This window comes from Haliotis asinina, chromosome 12 (genome assembly GCF_037392515.1).
Source record: "Haliotis asinina isolate JCU_RB_2024 chromosome 12, JCU_Hal_asi_v2, whole genome shotgun sequence".
NCBI lineage: Eukaryota > Metazoa > Mollusca > Gastropoda > Lepetellida > Haliotidae > Haliotis > Haliotis asinina.
This window is the reverse complement of record NC_090291.1, coordinates 6298974-6314025: the sequence shown is the minus strand read 5'-3', so window position 1 is coordinate 6314025 and position 15052 is coordinate 6298974. Positions and strand designations below refer to the sequence as shown.

At 39.4% G+C, this 15052-nt stretch overlaps 1 protein-coding gene across 2 annotated transcripts; it reads right to left on the bottom strand.

Annotated features, from left to right (window-relative positions):
* Nucleotides 1-1452: 1452 nt before the first annotated feature.
* Nucleotides 1453-14542, bottom strand: LOC137258892 (methyltransferase-like protein 27). 2 transcript variants are annotated; one of them, XM_067796589.1, is made up of 6 exons: nucleotides 14526-14542; nucleotides 5920-6066; nucleotides 5149-5277; nucleotides 4763-4898; nucleotides 3029-3127; nucleotides 1453-2122 (listed from the first exon to the last, which is right to left on the bottom strand). In XM_067796589.1, exons 2-6 carry the CDS (start codon nucleotides 6058-6060, stop codon nucleotides 1935-1937), a joined length of 693 nt encoding a protein of 230 aa, XP_067652690.1. In that variant the 5' UTR covers nucleotides 6061-6066; nucleotides 14526-14542; the 3' UTR covers nucleotides 1453-1934. The 2 variants fall into 2 exon arrangements, with proteins under 2 accessions (XP_067652690.1, XP_067652689.1); XM_067796588.1 differs by lacking the exon at nucleotides 14526-14542 and adding an exon at nucleotides 10747-10914.
* Between the last annotated feature and the right edge of the window lie 510 nt (nucleotides 14543-15052).

Below are 15052 nucleotides of genomic sequence, written 5' to 3'. Positions count from 1 at the left end.
TTGTACATGCCTTTGGCATGTACTGAGCGGCGTCATTACAGTCGGGATCAGTGGCGACACAACGTATGTCTAATTTGCATATTATGTGACAAAGGATATTATTTTGTTTGTAACAAAGGTACTTGCTACGTGATGGTGTCCGTGGCATGCTTCGACAGCAGCACCGAGGGCCATGCAACCAAAGTAGGGGTGCGAGTTTTGTTTTACGTCACACGCAACAATGTTCTAGCTAAATGGAGGTGGTCTGTAAATAATCGAGTCTGCAAAAATATAGTGATCAACAGCATGAGCACCTACTCAGCTGGCATACGTTGATATGTGTCAATCACGTCAACAATCCTGGCCATTATAGGAGTGAGTGAGTATGGTTTTACGCCGCTTTTAGCACTATCCCAGCAATATCACAGCGGGGGACTCCAAACTTTAGCGACACAAATTGTACCCATGTGGGGAATTGAACCCGAGCCTTCGATGTGACGAGCCAATGCTCTATCCATTAGGCTAACCCACGGCTCGTCAATGCAGGAAGAAAAATGAATTGGAAAAATGTTTTCAGGCTTTAGGACATTTTGTCACTTAAAGTTAAATATCCTCTGAAATTTTCATCTAGAAAAGCAAACTCAAATCCCAGAAAACACCTTGAATGTGTAAGATGTGGCGAAACTGGTCAGTGGCAGGCACTTTTCAGTTGTTCACTGGTCACGTGGTCATAAGGACATTGGTTGATTTGGCCCCGAGGCCCTCGATCTTACCGAACACCTCAATGTTAAGCTTGGAATGTGTGAAGCACGGGTATAATTTTTGTGTTGTCATCCCTAGATTTTCCAGACAAGAAAAACATCGACTTGCATTCGCAAAACATAGGTAATTTCCGTACATTGTGATTCAAAGTTATTAAAGAAGAAGAATTACGACCACGATATACCAAATGAGGATTTCAAAGCGGGGTACATAGAAAATGTTACTCCCTTGTAACAGAATGAAGTTTTGCAAGACTTGCTCCTTCCTCACGAGGAGTAATAACTCACGAAATATTATTCTACCCACTGTCTGTACTTGCTGTGTACGCGATTCTAGAATAATGATCTGAAAAAATCAAACAGTGTTCAAGGTCCAGAAAATCCAAAGTCGGCATTGCCCGTATAAAGACTATGACCGATTTTCCGAAATGAAACCATCACCTCCATTCCAAAGAACATACAACCCATGCCGATCCAAAAGACTTTACTGATGACGATAACCAGTGCCCTTTTGAAACAAAGACCCAGTTCCACTCAGATGGCACACGGCAAGAAGTATAATTAAGAATTAACTGGAATATATCCTCAAAGGCAATAGTTATTGTGACACTCAAACTGCACACAGAATCAGTATTAAACTTTTACTGCCGCGAGTGAAATGGAAAGACAAATATTTTAAGGTATGGCTACAAACAACAGTCAACAAGAAAACTGTTTCTCGATGTGCAAATGAGTCACCCATTTTTATTCATTTCGAAGCACAATATCCTTGGTTGCGTTTCTTCGACCACTGAAAAACACATTTAATCTGGATTAAATGCAAACCTTCATTCTCAAGACTTCCAATTAAAACATTAATATGTCTCCATGAAATAGACAAAGTCCACACTGGGTTAGTATATGTCGACATAGAACGATGAAATATATCATATAAATGTGTAATCTATTATACATACCACAAATAATAACTGACGTCTTGTCATATCATTAATACAAACAATACCGAACACGTGTTATTATGTGATGTTAAACAATAATAACTTGAGTCATTGTAAGTGTTAAAATGTCCATACAGAGGTGTGTTCAAAATGTGAATGAAAATCTAACAAGATAAGTAACAGGTATTGTACCAAAGGATTGTAGTGTTAAGATGAGTACTTAAGACTTTAGGAACAAGAGATGTCATGCAATATATCATTTGCAAATCACATGGACACTAACGGCGCCATCAGCCCCTTTTAAATAATTCTTGAAATGTTTCATTTGCACACGCTTCCATTTGCCATTTGCTTCCAGTGTTTTAAGTTGTCTTTTCAGTTGTTCTGCTTTACCATCGTCATGGGTGTACATCTTCTTCCACCCGGTGTTGATGAAGTAGCCGCCTACAGAAGAATGAATGAATATATATAAGTAGGCGTTCATGTTTATGTCTTCCAATTGACAATCAGCCAGAGTTGCGTTTCTTTTGCAGTTCAGTACATATGTTTTTTCAGTGTAAGAAAACTGAAGCAATGCAGTTTGCCATTTGGAGAAGAATATCAACTTTCCATGATAAGTTAATCTGTATACTCTTCCAATAAACGTGCTCTCTGAAAAGCAACACTGGGTGTTTGTCAAATAGAAGACATAAACATGAACGCTTACTTTTATGAAATTTCATTTCTAGGAAATGCTTAAGCGGGAGATCGTAAGTAATCAACAACCACACAAATAGGGCAATGTAAACCAAATATTCAGCAGTTATGTAAACTGTGAGTGAGTGAGTATGATTTTAAGCAGCTTTGAGTAATATTCCACCTTATCAATGCATTGTACCCATGTGGGGAATGGAACCCAGGTATCCGGCGTGAACCACTACGCTACCCTCATCGCATAAAAGTACAGCAGAGCGAGGTCCGAGGTTTATTGGGGTTTTGTATGATGCAGTATCAACGAAAGCAGGCTGGACTAGCCTCGCCTTTTCTGACAACGGCTTAGGAACCTAAGCGGTTATAAAGTAGTCTTTGAAATAAGTCAAAAGCCCAGCCAGACATCATTTGGTAACATTGTGAAGTTGCCAGCCCAAAATGGATTTAACAAGACAGGAAACAAAGATACGATGTATTTCCTCGGATGTATGGACCATCTAAAAACGTTACCAGGCCATCGGGCTGGCAAGCTGTACATTTAGACCATTCGTCAGAAATCTAGACCGTTTCGAGTGAGGGGACGGACCTTATTACATACATTGTTTAAAGACGAAATGATGAGGTACGAGGGGCCTGTTTAACTGTGCCATAACAACGAACCTGGTTTGACTATCCTTATCAGTTCTTCGAAAGCTGTCATAGGTAATCTTTGCAGTATTTCAATACTGAATCCACACATGACAACGGCGTCGTATGTATCTGTAAAATAATATGTACAATAAAACACAACTACCGCGTTTACGGACTGTCTCTTGCATTCTAGATCACACATGTGTTGGTAGATTAATATGGAATACAGACATGTGATGATCTCAGCATGATAAAGATTATTTGAAGCTCTTGACATGTTTTACTTATACTTCATCCCAGGTTTTTCATGTCACCAATATCATATATCATTTTCATAGAAAAAAACATGCGATATGTGTGCCAAAGCAGAATCACTGAGCAATTCACAAGCATGTATTTATGAATCAGTACCAAAGACAGATGGCGCTAGTACTTTCTGAAAATGTACCGTTTGATTTTACTCCCCTGGACCAAAAAAACCCCCATGATATCAGTAGTCATTGGACCGAATTTGTATAGCAGGCGATTCTTATTTCAAAACAAACGTTTTAAGGCATATGGTCTCACCTCATGCATAAATGCCTCTTTGTGATTGGCTCAGCCCTCTCCAGTTATTTTCAATGTAAACCGCTTACAGCCCTGTAACATTTTCTGTTGCCCTCTGGGAATACCTAACTGTGGGAATTCATTTGGCAAGGCTTTATCTCGAATACTTGAGTCCAACAAGACGGATATTACCGATGTTTTGCGAATGCAAATCGGTATAAGAGAGAAGACCCTCTTCGGTTTGCTTGTTGTCTGTCAGTTTGACTTACAGGAGTGTTATAGATAAGATGGTTTCTTCTAAATGTGGCCATTGCAATTTTGAGATGCCTGAAAATATCGACCATTATCGTATTGCATGCCCTCGGCATGATAACATAAGACATAATCTCAGAAGTGCTAGGCCTCCTTTTACAAAGCACTATGGTGATCGTAAGTCACTAAGGTAACCTTAGTGAAGTGTTAAAGAATGGGAGTTAAGGTTAACCTTAGTAAAGGTTGCTTAGTGAAAGATGTCTCTGTACTTGAGGTTGATGATGTATTTTCTTTAGAAACAGTGTTGGACACTAATATCATATATGGGTCTGTGCAAAGGACAATTCTAGCTTTTGTCACGTCATCTGGAAAATAGGATGTAATCTAAACGGGCTCTTGAATGGCTTAGACAGACTTAGTTCTGTGGTTTCAAATCACTTTGCCAGCTGAATCTACCGCTTTTGTAATGAATGAGTATTTCATGTTTCAGAAACTAAATTGAGTACTTCAGGTTTTTAATCCGTAACACAAAACAGTGGTTACTCGATATATGTATACATCTGTCTAAATTGATTTTGATAGTGTTGTCTTTTCTTTTATCTAAACAATTGCTTGTGAAACTGTAATGAAATTACATATGATTGTTTCTTAAATCAATTCAATGTGTTTGGTGCAAATAAGCCTCTTATTGGCGAGAGTCGCCCTTAAACTATAAAACCAAACCAAACCTTGTCATCTGTCGTTGTCGATTTTGAATAATTGCCAAACTCTGGTACTCCTTATCATGATCCCATATGACGGTGGGGACACCAGAAATGGGTTTCACACATTGTGGCCATATAGGCAATCGAACCCGGACGTTCGGCGTAACAAGTTAACACCTGATCCACTTTGTCGTCATATTGGTATGTGCTCACGTTTAATGAATAACACAAAACCGTTTATATATTTATAAGATCTACCCACCTGTTGAAATGTCAAGCGTATTTTCTCCTAATATGTCAATGATGTATTGGCCGTACAGTCCTTTAGCTTTAGCTTCTTCCAGCATCCCCGGACTGGCATCCAAGGCGTCCATCTTCAGGAACCCATATTTACGGAGCTAGTGGACATATATTCTTTTGGTATTATTCTAGAAATTAGAGATACTGTAGTATTTAGGATATCATAAACCCATCTATAAACAAAGTCATAAATTTTCATCAAATTTTGTGAGCTAGCTCCTCGTGGAAAGGAATGAATGAAATGCAGTGTCATTTTACCAGTACTTTTTACCATGATTTCTTTACACTGAAAAAGTGCGTTCTAAAAATGGACGCGACAGTTTACAGGGACCAATGCATCTTATATACCTCCACAGCACAGAGACCAGTGCCAGCCGCGACATCCAAAAGACGCACGTTTTCTCTGTTCTTTGGGAAATATTCCGCAACAACGGCAGCCGTTTCTTTGGGGCCATTGTAGTCGCAGACGACCATAGCCTGTCAACAATAACCTTATTGTTCATAAAAAACAAAAGTGCATGGGATAGGAAAACTGAATTAAGCAATGTATTTTGCGTTTTTGAGGCGAATAACAACTTTCCTCGGTACTTTAAGCTGTATAATCTTCCAATAAAAGTGCTGAAAGTATAAACTCCGAAACATACATGTAGTCGTCGCCGAAAGGTGTCGGTACAACGGTGAGGACAAAGATTGTCATTCATTCATTCTTTGCCGCCGAAAATACTGTGTCTCTTAATCGTACTAATCGAACGGTACATACGTATGAACATGTGTGTGTGTGTCTGTGTGAGCCTTTGCAACACTGGTGAAATATGAGGAGGTCGTTTATGTAATGTCACTTGATTTCATACCTGACAAAGCAAGCAATATACACTTCCATAAGAGGTTAAAAATTAAGATTTAAAATTGTTCAGGAAATGCTGACCAAAACTCAGTCTAAACCGATATTTGGATGAGTGCGGTGCGGTGCGGTGCGGTGCGGTGCGGTGCGGTGCGGTGCGGTGCGGTGCGGTGCGGTGCGGTGCGGTGCGGTGCGCAGCGCTGCGCTGCGGTGTACGTTGTGGATGTGTGTCTTGGACACGAACGTGCTGCCACGCTACTGCCGCAGCTGCAACCTACCGTATCATACCGCTCGCTTGTTTCCGAGTAGCGGGAGTATATAACTGTATCCTTTACATTCTTGTCCGCAATCTTATCCAAGAGGTCCTGTGCCACAGCCTTCTGTTCTTCCGTGGCATCTGGAGAATATCCGTCACTCATTCTTAGCTGGAAATACAAAAATAAATATCAATAATTTGATGATGGATTGAGGAGTTCAAATAAATCGTAAGTTCAACTGAAAACATCTTTGTGAGTATCATCTGAAGCGGTCAGGAATCAGATGTAGATGGAATGACATGTCGTAGATATACAACAGCGGCCTTCAGTTAGGCTGAGGAATAGGTTCGACAATAAATGCTATGCATTGACGAATTCAGAAATATTGGGAGTTCTCGAGCGGCCATTGTGAGCCGCTAACAAACATTTTATGCAAATTCAGTGTATTTTGTGTTTATTCTTTATAGCATAAGAATTCTGTTTCACCATAACATCAGAATGCATCTACAGACCCATGCAACAAGTATTCGGACACTTGACGTAATTTTAATTTACATTTTAATTTAGTGTGTACGTCAGCGTATTGGGGCCACGGTGAACAATTTCTTTCGTGTCACTATCCTCTACGTCGGACTTAATATCTCCTACGTCATATTACGTAGGACTTAACATCACCTACGTAGGACTTACTATCACCTACGTAGGAGATAGTAAGTCCTACGTGGGAGATAGTAAGTCCAAAGTAGAAGATAGTATTCCTAAGTCCTAAGTAGGAGATAGTAAGTCCCACGTAGGAGATAGTAATCAAATAGTAATACTAATAGAGATACTAAGTCCTACGTAGGTGATAGTAAGTCCAACGTAGGTGATACTAAGTAGGATAACTGTACATGGATGACAACTTCTTTAATACTGGAACACGACGTTTCGATACAGGTTCTTGTATCGTTTTCAAAGTGTAAATGATACAGGGAGAGAACAGGCGATATATATACATAAACTAATTAACAGGTGATGATAAAGACAACGGGTAAAAAGGATAACATGGAAGCCAGTAGTGCACAGAGCCTAGTATGAATATAACTTAACAAAGTGATGATAACTAAGGAAGCCAGTGAGTCAGCTGCGAGTATCAGGTAGGTTTGTAACTCAACCATGAACCATCCCAGTGGGGTGCAAATTCCGGAGTTATCCTAAAAAAGAATACCTACAAATACGGTTTGACACGTATTGCGGAGCTGCTACAGTAATAGTGGTATGCACTGATGGAGCAGTTCTATGGGAGGTGTTCCATCTGAATCGATCTCAGGCGATTTGACATGTGTGACAAGATAACGGCGGGTTTGAGATATTAAGCAGAGTCAGTGTTAAATTTTAAATGTCTCAGATTTCCATACATAAATTGTATTCTGTTTAATGTATTTTAACAATACTTTATTTGTGCAAGAATAATAACAATGTATGATTTGAGTGATTTCACGACCTAACATGCAGAAATGTTATAATTGTGTCCTCGTTCATAATTGTCAAATGACAGAATGATACTAAACTCTTAACATAAACCAGTGCCCAAAAGAAACTATATACTGCAATGAAGTGCAGTGTACCCAAGCAGCTGCCATCAGCCTGAAACAACGACTAAGACAAACAAGCAACGCGTCAGACAGGTCTTGCAGTAGTCCACCAAGTGTGACACGCCCGGTGATGATTGTCAGAAATAATTTCAAAAATTGTTTTGCAGCGGCGATGTCAGTGGCAGTGACGACACTAAGACACCGTATAAGGCGTTACACAGTGTATCGGCGACTACGAGAACATGGTATTGTAGCACGTCGACCATACCTGTGAATGTATCTGACTCTTCAAAACCGACATCATTAGGTGACATGGGCCAGACGAGTTCGATGCGTGCCAGATGCGTGATTGGTGAGGTGTTATGCTCACCGACGAGAGCAGGCTTTATCAGTTGGGTTCGTGTTTCCACATGAGTAGGTGAACATTTAGCGCCGAATTGCATTTAACAAGTCCGACCGTTTGGAACCAGTAGCGTGATGGTGTGTGTGTGTGTGTGTGTGTGTGTGTGTGTGTGTGTGTGTGTGTGTGTGTGTGTGTGTGTGTGTGTGTGTGTGTGTGTTCGTGTGTGTGTGTGTTCGTGTGTGTGCGTGTGTGCGTGCACCGGTGATTATCTATCTATGCTCGATGATACAGGGATGAAAAGCTGCCACCAATTATGTTGCAAGTGATCCAACAACCACATTGTCTACAAGAACATAATGCAGGGCTTCATTCAGCAAGACTGGCCAACTGCTTTCTGCATAACGCTAACCTCGTTGTTTTGCTGTGACCAGCATGTTCTACCGACACGAATCTGATAGAACACTTATGGGACTACATATACATGGATCCACAAATTAGAAGGCTACCAGCGACTCCTGTCGACACTCAGCTACTGGAACAATGTCTCCGACGGGAATGGGAACGGATCACACCTAACGTCATTCGTTGCCTTATGTCGTCCATGCGTCGACGTGTTTTGACGTGTATTGAAGTTCACCCTCACTATCGATTCACCAGCATTTGATAATATGTTTTTGGAAAAAGGGGTTATGTTGATTTGTGCAAAGGTTCAGACTATGATATCACACATCTATGAGGATCAGACAAAGTACTTTCGACTTTGCATGAAATGAAATTGTGTACATTAGCTGTCACATCCAATAGCCTATTGAAATTCTTTTCAAGTTTGGTCTAACAATGCATACTTTCTTTTGAGCACTAGTTTGATCAACTTGAACGCAGTATTACAATGACACACCATGTGTAATCGTTGCATAATTTGTAGTTTACATGATGTCAGAATCATTGAGAAATACTACTGTGTCGTGCTTCTGTATTTACAACTCTTCCTCTTCATCTTCTGATGACAGTATTATGGAATATACTCATAACAAGATTATGGATTGGCAAAATACGCCAATGTAAGTGCCACTCCATCAGATATAACGCTATATAGTCAATAATTAATGTCAAACGAATCACGGAAACAATTATTTCCACTAAGACATAAAATGCATAATCATAGCAAAAACTCTACAAGTTATATGAAATGGTGCATTGTAATTGCGTACATAAGCGTTTAGAATAATTTGAATATATTTGAAAGCAGTGTGTATTTATGAACCATTGAGTGAAACCCATTAGTGTAGAAATACTTATCTGATTCTTATTAAGTAATACCAAGGGCAAGAAAATGATTAATGCAGATAATCTTCCAATGGGTACCCACATGCACACTTTGGATTATGTGCATATGTACAAGGTATGTCAAATCAATGAGTGTTAAACCAAGCCTGAGGCGATTACGAAGTATTTGACAAAATCTAGATCCAAAGGTTTCATCAAAGAACATATTTCCATATTTGGTCTGTTATCTTGTTTTGACCGAATCTACTGATTGCGAGTGGACTGGTTCCATAAACGTATGGTATTTTTGGTAAAAAGGACCGTGCATACGTGTCTGTATGACAACGAATTGTGCATATACTACTAATATTTCTCAGACTGTAAGAACCTAAAACTGAACATGTTCTGGAATTAAATCAGAAAAATAAGCAGTTTGGAGTAAGGATAGGAGGCTTAGTTCTGATTAGGAATCAGAGTAACAAACATTTCAGTTATCAGATTGGGGGCAATTTGTTAAATATAATCTCAGTTACTCAAATTTGCTGAAAATACCATATGTTAAACGTTGCACTTTCTCATTGATATAATCTGTGTACTATTTCTAAACAGCACACTGCATTTTCATTGGGGTATAGGTCAATGGTTTAACCTCACTGTGCCCGCTCCCTGGTTCTTGTCATAAGGATGTAACAAGAGATTAGCTGTCGTCCAAGAGTAGTTTTCAGTTATAGTCTGGTCTGGATAAAGATGAGATGTGAACACGTTTCATGCCAATGTTCATAGCTGAAAATAATCTATAAGCGAATATTCAAGATTACATATTTAAGATACTGATTTGCGGAAAGGCCATGTGACCAAAGGTACAAATGATATAACATACAATTCAACAAAGTTACTTTCTTTTTTTACACATTCAAATACATGTTCAAGATTTGTTGCCAACTTTCAAGGTGGACAGACACAGTTCGTATTAACGCCAGGAAGGCTTCAAGAACCTGTTGTGAAGATTCAGCAATTCCATTGTTTCATGCAAAAAAGGTTGGAATTGTGATCCCTATTATTATATAGGCTTTTGTTATTTTGACCTCTTTGAATGTTTATGCACGATTCTGTGCAACCTTGGCCATGGCGGGTGGGGAATCCAGTGGACGCCATGAATATACCTCAGATCTGTGATCTGTGTTTTGATTTTGTAAACCAACCAGAAAGTCCCATTTATATCTATTTATATCTCACACTTTCATCTATTGAGATGTCTAGAATATGAACCCTTTGATTACATAATTCGCTGGTATACATGCATTTCCATGCATTCTCATTATCAACAATTTCAAGAACTGGAAGGCATGCTTTCTAACTATTATAGAACAGCGAATTGAATGACGCAGATGAATATATGTCTTGTAATATGCAATACAATAAAGCTATAATGATATCTACATGTAAGGCCGCCATATAGCTGGGGTGTTAATGATTTAAACAACGAACATCACCAACGAACCTGTGTATCAGCCTAACCCATATATTACACTCGTATAGATAAGTCAACGTACGAGAACACTATCCCGCTCTGCTTCACATACACAACCACTCGTCTTACACGGTCACTGCAATAGAATGCACACCTGGAATGATATGTCTAGCAAACAGCAAATATGAACTTACCTTAAAACCCCGTAGCAAACTGACTGAGCTGTATACCCGCTCGGTACTTTACACCACCCAATGTTTTACACTGATAAGACCTTCTTGTTGTTGTGATCTTCAAAGCTCCAATTCGAAGCACAATCGTTTCATCAGAGTCTATTCAATCCCCAGCACATACTAGCAAGCGAAACCTGTCACTCAATCCATAACATATAACTATGAAACGGACTATAAGTTAATGCTGTTTTTACAAATATGTAAATCTAAATTCATAGCTTCGTGCATAGTTGGATTTTGACAGACTGCACATTAATTGCAGTAAAGTAAAGCAGCGTTGTCACGACCACGACTGTGCCGTGAGCAAGTAAAACAGAATAAGATTGATTAATACTGAATTTGTCAACCGTGAGAAATTACCAGCGACGTGTATAGACAGAGACACTAACTGAAACTAACTAAAAGTATTGAGTATCCGAGATGCTCAGTAAATAATGTAACGAATAGACAAAGGTTGTCGTTACACCGTACCTCAAACTGATCCCCGGATCCATATTCACGACACTACCGAAGGGTGCAAGATTCAATGACTGTAAGCTAATGCGTTCCTAATCATGAACTCAACTCCGATTTCTTTCACATCTGCAGTTTGAATAACGCTGAGGCCATGACACACATGCCGTGTTGTATTCCCATACAGAATAGCAATGTCGTACCGTCATTGCGTTTGATTTTCATTTCAGAATACGTCGTCACAGAAAGAGTTAAAGTTTTGATGGTCAGGTTAAAGTTATGTAAGTTATCATCCTGTCGTTCAAAAACACTATTCGGAAATTTGAACCTATTTGTTTAATATTGTTCAATAGGCAAAGATATTTGCCCAGTCAGGCATCTACACGCAAAGTCAAATCTTATAATAGAGTATGTTTCAAATGAATTCCCAGAATATGATTTATACAAAAAGTAATAATTTCTGAAGAAACATAAGCTCATCTAACCAACCGTAGTGGTAGAGTAGGCTAGAAAGCACCGGTTTAACCCATTCAGCCACTTTCCGCGGCTGAAAAAATAAAGAATAGTTAAAAGTAACAGGAGAGATAAAGATAACTCCAGTACTTATGTAGTTCCATATATCCTGCTCCAAGGTCATCTTGAAAAACTTAGTCTGGTTCAGTGAAATAATCAGTAGCATGGCTCCCCTCACAGTGGCACTTCCACCCTCATATCGGTCAACCTGAGCGACACAGGTTCATTTCGACGTGATAAACAGGTACTCTTCGTCATGTCTCTTACTCATGCACGTCGCCAGTTTTGTAGAGTCTAGAATGGTACGCTATTGTATCTCTGGCCCCTCAACGTCGATGTAACCGTTGCAACACAGGACCAAAACAGGGTCTTCTGGCGCGACGTCCATGTTCTCGTACACGATTACGGGTGGTTCACGCCTCACGCCTCACGCCTCACGCCTCACGCCTCACGCCTCACGCCTCACGCCTCACGCCTCACGCCTCACGCCTCACGCCTCACGCCTCACGCCTCACCCTTCACGCCTCAGGCCTCACGCTCAAACCAGACACTGCAGTTCCTCAGATGAAGTACCCTGATGTACGGTTTTTTCAGGGGGGATTTGTTGATGTTGATCAGATAAACGACTGATGGTGAACATTGATGTGACGTGCAAATGCAGATGTGAGACTCCCCAGTGTCCTGACGTCCTATGACAATTTTTCGATTTACAGCAGTAAGTCGCAGCATGACGATATTCTTTCATGTAGCTAAAGATGCCACGGCGTTTCTTTGGGGGAGAGTATAGTTCCTCATTAGACGTGTCATATGTTCTGTCCCACACAAATAAACCAATAAAAATACCCGCAACATGGACCTTCACCAGCTTTGTATTACAACAACAGTTATTATATCAACAACTGCTAACATTATGTATATGCACAAAAGGCTTCTATTTGGCTAGTACTAATCGATGCCGGTGACTAAGTACATTACAGAGTAAATGATGTTTCGACAGAACTTGATCAAAACTGGAGAGTTTTTGTTTCCAAGAAACTTATACATATGCCTTAGATCTACATATTGATGGTTTTACATTTCATATCAAACATAGATATGTAGCTTATATAGGCCACGGGCTTGTAGTGGGTATAGCGTTTCCAGTTATCCTCAGATGTGTACATAATACTGCAGTAACCGAGCATAGTAACGACTACATTTCATAGATTAGTATTTCAAATGAATATAATTTTTAAGCATATGTAAACTGATACATCTAGGTATAGATATTGTGTATTAGTCAAGCCGAATGTTCAAAACGTGATTGTAACGACATGGCTATATTGATAGAAGAAACAGTCATGGACAGTTTAACACTTGGTATGTCGCATTGTTAATTTTATAATAAAGGTGAATTTTGACTGGATAATTGTGAAATGAAAACAGAAATTGTTACGGTTAATAATTTGCCCTGACAAAAGATGTAAGAAATCACCTCAGAACCAGCAAAATATAACACTGACAAGTCTAAAGTATTTAATATTTTACATTAAACAGAGAGCAAAGGCAAGATACAATGATTCACAACAGAGGTTTCATGTAAAATGCAACTGAGTCAAATCTAACGTAATGGGTCACAAATATAATGTCAACTCACCAAAGTCTTGCTTTGAGAGTGAAAAACAGTTATGCTGAATGTAACGCAGGCAGCGGTCATGTAGATCAAGCGTTGACAAAGACTGGTGATGGTCAAATGATGTACTCCAGTTAATCCATGTGTGTGTCCGTGTCGTCAATACTACAACCAGCCTTTATATACAAATCACTGATTCATGAACATTCGAGCACAATACGACCTTCTCGTAGTCTCCCGGAAGTACATATAGCTACTCAAAACACATACTCAAAGGGAAGTAACTCTAAAGCGCTACCTTAAAGCCTGCTGTCAAAGTACGAAAAGCAATGAACATACGACCATAGCCAGTAACTTAGAACCTTCTTGTAGTGTCCCGGAAGTACATACAACTAATCAAAACACATACTCAACCATGACAAAATGTGACCCATGATGATTATCACTCACAACTCTGAACATTGTGACCCAATAACAAGTATCACTTAATCAACAACACAATTTACCAAAAATGCACACTCATAACAAAACGAACATAGAATCGACTTAAGTCAACCTTGATTTCCCAAAGATAGACATTCGGTGGATGGTAAAAGCTAGTTATACGGTCTAAAGCTCACAGGAATCTGAATTTGTTCGTTTGCAATGGTCAAATATATAAAAAATAGATACATTGGCATAACTATATGGAACATGCAATCAGACTTTCATGTTTAAGTGTTTAAGTGTTTGCTTTCAGATCTTCAAATGAAAGAAGTTCCTTTAACGGCCTGGAAATGGCCTCTGCTGTGTAGTGGTTGGAGTGTCCAGTGTAATGTGCCTTAGTGGGGTATTTACGCCTAATTGTGGCATGGTATCTCCATGGCATGAGCTAGCACTATAAAACCAGCTGAAGTCTGGGTTAGTACAAGCACCGCACATACACACGGAGGCACGTCGTCATATGCGCAAAATATTCTTAAGTGCAACACTTACCTCTCCCCACACCTTCAAATGCATGATCATACAAACACATATTTTCATGTACATTCCCCTGCCGTTTATACCTAAGTTCTCACAGATCAAAGGATGCACTGATATGACTGGATATTCTTATCATAAGCTAGTAATTTCTGTAGCAACATTACCATAAATGAATGTTTGTGTGAAATGGTGTACTCACCAGGGGAGGGCGCAGATGACTGTGACAGGAATGCCAATGATATCGCTCACGTGATACGTGAGGCCAAACGCAACAGCTGAGGGTTATGGAAATGAACACCAAAACACATGAACTTGGGGAAATATAAACCTTGGTTTAATTGCGAATGTTGATGTTGTGAGGAATAATATCATAACAACCATCCAAAAATAATTACAACCTTAGAATTTAGACTAGATAGGAACTTAATCATACACACTCTGTATTTAAGCAAATATCAACACGTAGATTATGTAAAACTTCCCACGGTGACCACGTTGGAAAAACATGAGTTTTTCTGGTCCGTGTGATAATTTGGCTCATAAAAAGGTCAAAATGACTGGAACCAAAATATGTATTTATATTTATGAGAAGTAGTGTGACAACACCCATCGAAAAATGGGAAACACAAGAACAATGAAAACTTGACTACCATTCTCAAGCTAAATATGATGCACTGATAAACATCCCAACTTCTCTAGAAAAAGGACGGGAAAAATGCTTATACA